The sequence below is a fragment of the Chiloscyllium plagiosum genome, chromosome 9 (genome assembly GCF_004010195.1).
Source record: "Chiloscyllium plagiosum isolate BGI_BamShark_2017 chromosome 9, ASM401019v2, whole genome shotgun sequence".
Taxonomy (NCBI): domain Eukaryota; kingdom Metazoa; phylum Chordata; class Chondrichthyes; order Orectolobiformes; family Hemiscylliidae; genus Chiloscyllium; species Chiloscyllium plagiosum.
Genome location: NC_057718.1, coordinates 82,587,602 through 82,593,568, shown reverse-complemented (window position 1 = coordinate 82,593,568; position 5,967 = coordinate 82,587,602). Strand labels below are relative to the sequence as shown.

The window sequence follows — 5,967 nt, the reverse complement described above, 5'->3', positions numbered from 1 at the left end:
TCTGCCGCTTCCGGTTGTCAGTTCCAGCTGTCCGTTGCAGTGGTCGGTATATTGGGTCCAGGTCGATGTGCTTATTGATTGAATCTGTTTGAACGGTGCCGTTACATCAAATGAGGCCATGGTTTCTTCCTTGTCTATGTGTATATTTCTGATGATGTGCAAGAATTCCTGTGTTGATTGTATAGAGTGTCTGGATCCGCTGATCAGTTGTTTCAGTTTCTGCTGTATTTCTTTAGCCTGTTTGTGTGATGGTGTCCCTGGTAGTGATACTATGGGTCTGAGTGGGATGTCTGGTTTGTGCACTTTAGGTAGTCCATAGAATCTGGGGGTGTTGTTGCTTTCAGGTTTCATTCTTTGTAGGTCAAGCCTGGTTATCTGTCTGTTTTTTTTAGGTTCCTCAGTGTGTTGTTTATCCTATTTGGTGGGGGGGGGGGGGGGTCAAACCCCCTCTTTTGGTAGGTGTTGGTATCTGCAAGTAGTTGTTGCGCTTTTTGGATGTAGTCTGCTTTGTCCAGGATGACCGTCATTCTGCCTTTGTCTGCTGGTAGTATGATTATGTTCTTATCGTTTCTTAGTGATTTCAGTGCTTCCCTCTCCTTGGTGTTGAGGTTGTGTGTTTGTCTTTTCCTTGCACTCTCAGACAACAAATTGCAGGTTCCCATCCAACCCACTCACTATCCTGACTTTGAAATATATCGCTGTTTGTTCAGTGTTAATCCTGAAATTCTCTCCCTGAATGCATTGTGGGTCTACCTACCATGCAGGTATTGCAGGGTTCAAGAATACAGCTCATAATCGCCATGTCAGGGACAACAAGTGCTGGCCCAACCAGCAACACCCATATCCCATGAACGAACCTGTCACTTAAAGAAAAGGTGCACTTAAAGTAGTAGCTGGAATAGGTGCTGGCATTGTGCAGTAAGTGAATGTGACTTGTGAAACCATAATGATTGACACAACATGGAAAAGTGTTTGAGCCGAGATTTACAGATATTGGACTGAAGTCTCATGGGGGACATAGAACAGAGATTGAGAGATCCAGTTTCCCCAGAGTCACTCTGGACACACATTGAAAAGGCAGTGGAAGCAGACAGATGTGGAGCTCAAGATTAGAAATCATGCCCTAGGGACAAGGCCTCAGTGTCCAAATTGTCCAATGATCAAGATGGGTGAATGTAGAATCATCATAGGCACTGCTTAAATCACCACAGGCTAACTCACACTGACTAACAATTGTGGTCATTCAGGATTCTGGTCTCCTTTCTGTTGGAAGGATGTTGTGAAACTTGAAAGAGTTCAGAAAAGATTTACAAGGATGTTGCCAGGGTTGGAGGTATTGAGCTATAGGGAGAGGTTGAATAGGCTAAGGCTGTTTCCCCTGGAACGTCGGAGGCTAAGGGATGACTTTATGGAGGTTTATAAAATCATGAGGGGCATGGATCGTACAAATAAAGTCTTTCCCCTGGGGTGTGGGAGACCAGAACCACAGGGCATAGGTTTAGGGTGAGAGAGGAAAGATATAAAAAGGGACCTAAGGGGCAACTTTTTCACACAGAGGGTGGTATGTGTATGGAATGAGCCACCAGAGGATGTGGTGGAGGCTGGTATAATTGCAACATTTAAAAGGCATCTGTATGGGTATATGAATAGGAAGGGTTTGGAGGGATATGGGCCAGGTGCTGGTAGGTGGGACTAGATTGGGTTGGGATATCTGGTCAGCATGGACAAGTTGGACCGAAGGGCCTGTTTCCGTGCTGTACATCTCTATGACTATCTTCCATCATGCTTTGTTTAGCAGCATGGCCTCCACTTAATAAATGTACCATATAGAAATATGGGTTGCACCCTTGAGTCATCAGCCATGTGGCTGGTGAGCAAATGACTCTGGATGTCACATAGCCATCCTTTAATTTGCCTTGTTGGCTCAAATGCAGCTGGTGCAACAGACTGCATTGGACGGAGGAATGGTAACTGCTGCCAGGACTTTGGCCACTGATCTATCTAAAGTCACAAGGCGGTTGGAGAGTCAGGGTGCAATTCTCTCTGGCTCTGTTTAAGGGCAGATTTGAATATGGCATTTGAAAAACATTTTGGTGAGGGAGGGGCAGCCAGTGGTATCTTGAAACACTGGGTCGGTTGCCTTCCCAAAAAGCAACATGGTTGCTGACAATTGCTTGTCCCTGTGAGAGCAATTGAAATTTCCTTCGAACCGCGAGCCACATTAGCCTCTCTTATTCAGCAGTGATAAGCTGCGAGATGTTTCAAATGTATTAGCTCCAGCCTCAAAAGAGCCCGATTTTAAAATGTTCATCATCACAGGATCTTCACAGCCACAGGGAATGCAGTCCTTGCCCTTTTTGAGTTGAAGTTAAGTTGACACATATGCTTCCAAAAGCGCTGATGTCTTTTGCTTAAATTCTCACAATTTGCCCTGCTCCACATGGCATCTCGTCTTCCCCAAGTGTTCCATGGGAAGTGCCTAACAGGGGAGTAATGACTAAGATTGATTGGTTTGTGCAGAATCCTTGAAGTCAGCAAAAAGTCTTTCAGCCCACATCACTCCACAACCGGAAGGCTTTTTCAACTTAAAACAACAGTAAAAAAGGAGCAGATGCTTATGATGCCCTTATAACACAAATCATAGCAAAAGAAGTAGTTGCCAACTGATAGGAAGTCTATAAATGCTTGACAATCTCTTTAAATAGAAGATTCCTTCCCCTGCTGCTGGATGTGTGTTCAGTTGTGTGAGTATGAGAGAGGAGGTTCACTAGACTGCTGAGCTTGAAAATAGCATTGCTGGCCTTAACTCAGTCTTATATTCTTTTTGGATCTCCCTGCCATGCTTATTTCCAATGGACACTCACTATACCCTCACCAATACGCCCCACAGTGTACCATCCACACACTCTTATGTGCACTCTCTCAGGTATGCATGCACACACTCACAGATAGAGTCATAGAGTCATAGAGATGTACAGCGTGGAAACAGACCCTTCGGTCCAACCCGTCCATGCCTCTCACCCTAAACCTTTGCCCTCTAGTTCTGGACTCCCCGACCCCAGGGAAAAGACTTTGTCTATTTATCCTATTCATGCCCCTCATAATTTTGTAAACCTCTATAAGGTCACCCCTCAGCCTCCGACACTCCAGGGAAAACAGCCCCAGCCTGTTCAGCCTCTCCCCGTAGCTCAGATCCTCCATTCCTGGCAACATTCTTGTAAATCTTTTATGAATCCTTTCAAATTTCACAACATCTTTCCGATAGGAAGGAGACCAGAATTGCACGCAATATTTCAACAGTGGCCTAACCAATGTCCTGTACAGCCGCGACATGACCTCCCAACTCTTGTACTCAATACTCTGACCAATAAAGGAAAGCATACCGTACAAACACGCACGGCTACACACACTCTCACCCAATTACATGCTTCAGAACTGTACCTTACCTGTTCCCCAACTGTTCCAGTTCTTCCTGTTGGGTGGTCTGAAATGTAAGAATAAATTAAAACAAACTTAGGCATAATACCTTTTGCAGAACACATCCTTTCACAAACCTCCATTTCAACCAGCAGATGCCCCAAATATTAATGTGTGAATTGATGCTACACTGAAGTCATCTTCCAAGTCAAAATTTTGGATTAAATTGCTGCTGCAGCAAGTAGCAGTTCTTGGTATTTTAATATAACCCTCACCATTCCCCTAACTTCTACTTCATCCCTTCTCTTTGCATTGTTGACATGAGATTATAAAATAGAAACAGAAGGTACTGGGAAAACCAACAGGTTTGGCAGCATCGGTGGAGACAGAAACAGAGTTAACGTTTCGGGTCTGGTATGACTCTTCTTCACTGATGCTGGCCTACCCTGGGTCAATAGGTGTGACAATAGCCAACTTCCCACAGAACATGTTTTAATTCATTTAAGAAACCACGCTGGGTGGGTTAAAGACAGGACAAAATCAGCTACTGCATATGCTGGGTGACCAATGATGGGAGTATCAGGGTGTGGCGATTAGAGGTAGGAGGTCACATAAGGAAACCTCTAGAACATATTCAACCAGATTGGCAACTCTAAGGGAAAGGCCTCCTCCTAATTAAAGAGGATTTCGAGTTGTTCTGCAACTGCATGTGGACGGAGCGAAGCTCATTCTGGGTTGCATGTTATAGTGATCTCTGAATCCACTTCTCTTTACCCACAAAGTCCTTAATCCTACATATCAGAATTGAGGTATTGGCCATTCTATCTAATAGGGCAGCAACAGTACACAGAACCACCAAAACGGCATTCCTTTTCTCTCATCAAGGCAGCACAGTTCATTTTTTAATTCCATTGTTACAAGGAAAACACCACTGGCTCTACACTGAAGCAAGCACTCAACTGATCCCAGCATTACAAATTCCAATAACAGAAGTTTATGTTAATGTGAAATACATTGTACATCAACAGTGTAATTGTAAACCTGTCTTACCAAAGCTTCTTTTAAGTTGTCTGTGCTGGAAAAGTGCTGGAGATTGTCAGGGAGTAACAAAATGGAAATACTGTATGAACATTTATGAGTTAAATGGGCTACAGTGCCACTGATTGGCTTAGAATCATACCAATAAGGTACTACTTGGACTTTATGTTCTAATAATGATCTATCCGAAGGGGGAGGGGTGGAATTAGAGTAAAGGACAAAGAAACTAAACAATTTGAACACAGGGTGGCCTACACATCAAAGGATTGGAGTAAAAATCCATCTTTTGTACTTAATGCCTAATTAACTTGTACCTAGTTGAACTATAATCATTAGTGCCATCATGTAGGCTGTTTTGTGTAGCTACAAGCTGCAACTCAGATCATTTTTCATCAAAAGTTGTTAAATATCATAGCATTAGAAAATCAGCTCAGGGGGCTAGTAGGGAAAAAGGAACTAATTATATTAAATCTAAATCTGATAATTTGCCAGTGATAACAAGCATTTGCAAGTCTATTAATTTGAAGAGGTAACTGGACCTCTCCATCTCCATTAATGACGACCGACTTGACACTGACATTTTTTACAAACCCACCGACTCCCACAGCTCCCTGGATTACACCTCTTCCCACCCTACCTCTTGCAAAAATGCCATCCCGTATTCCCAATTCCTCCGCCTCCGCCGTATCTCTCCTAGGAGAACCAGTTCCACCATAGAACACCCCAGATGGCCTCCTTCTTTAGAGACCGCAATTTCCCTTCCCACGTGGTTAAAGATGCCCTCCAACGCATCTCATCCACATCCCGCACCTCCGCCCTCAGACCCAACCCCACCAACCGCAACAAGGACAGAACGCCCCTGGTGCCCACCTTCCACCCTACCAACCTCCGCATAAACCAAATCATCCGCCGACATTCCCCCCACCCCCAAACAGACCCCACCACCAGGGATATATTTCCCTCCCCACCCCTCTCCGCCTCCAAACAGACCCCACCACCAGGGATATATTTCCCTCCCCACCCCTCTCCGCCTCCAAACAGACCCCACCACCAGGGATATATTTCCCTCCCCACCCCTCTCCGCCTCCAAACAGACCCCACCACCAGGGATATATTTCCCTCCCCACCCCTCTCCGCCTCCAAACAGACCCCACCACCAGGGATATATTTCCCTCCCCACCCCTCTCCGCCTCCAAACAGACCCCACCACCAGGGATATATTTCCCTCCCCACCCCTCTCCGCCTTCCGCAAAGACCGCTCCCTCCGTGACTACCTGGTCAGGTCCACGCCCCCCTACGACCCACCCCCCCATCCTGCCACCTTCCCCTGCCACCGCAGGAACTGTAAAACCAGCGCCCACACCTCCTCCCTCACCTCCATCCAAGGACCTAAAGGAGCCTTCCACATCCATCAAAATTTTACCTGCACATCCACTAATATCAGCTATTGTATCCGTTGCTCCCGATGCAGTCTCCTCTACATTGGGGAAACTGGACGCCTCCTAGCAGAGC

The 5,967-nt window shown here is 45.7% G+C and overlaps 1 protein-coding gene across 2 annotated transcripts in view; it reads right to left on the bottom strand.

Moving 5' to 3' along the window:
• The window catches only part of LOC122552990 (ribosome-binding protein 1-like), a 133,686-nt gene that overhangs the window by 38,007 nt on the left and 89,712 nt on the right, over positions 1-5,967 (bottom strand). For both annotated transcript variants that reach the window (XM_043696342.1, XM_043696344.1), the window contains exon 10: positions 3,447-3,484. In XM_043696342.1, coding sequence (XP_043552277.1) covers positions 3,447-3,484 — 38 coding nt within the window. The remainder of the gene's footprint in view (positions 1-3,446; positions 3,485-5,967) is intronic.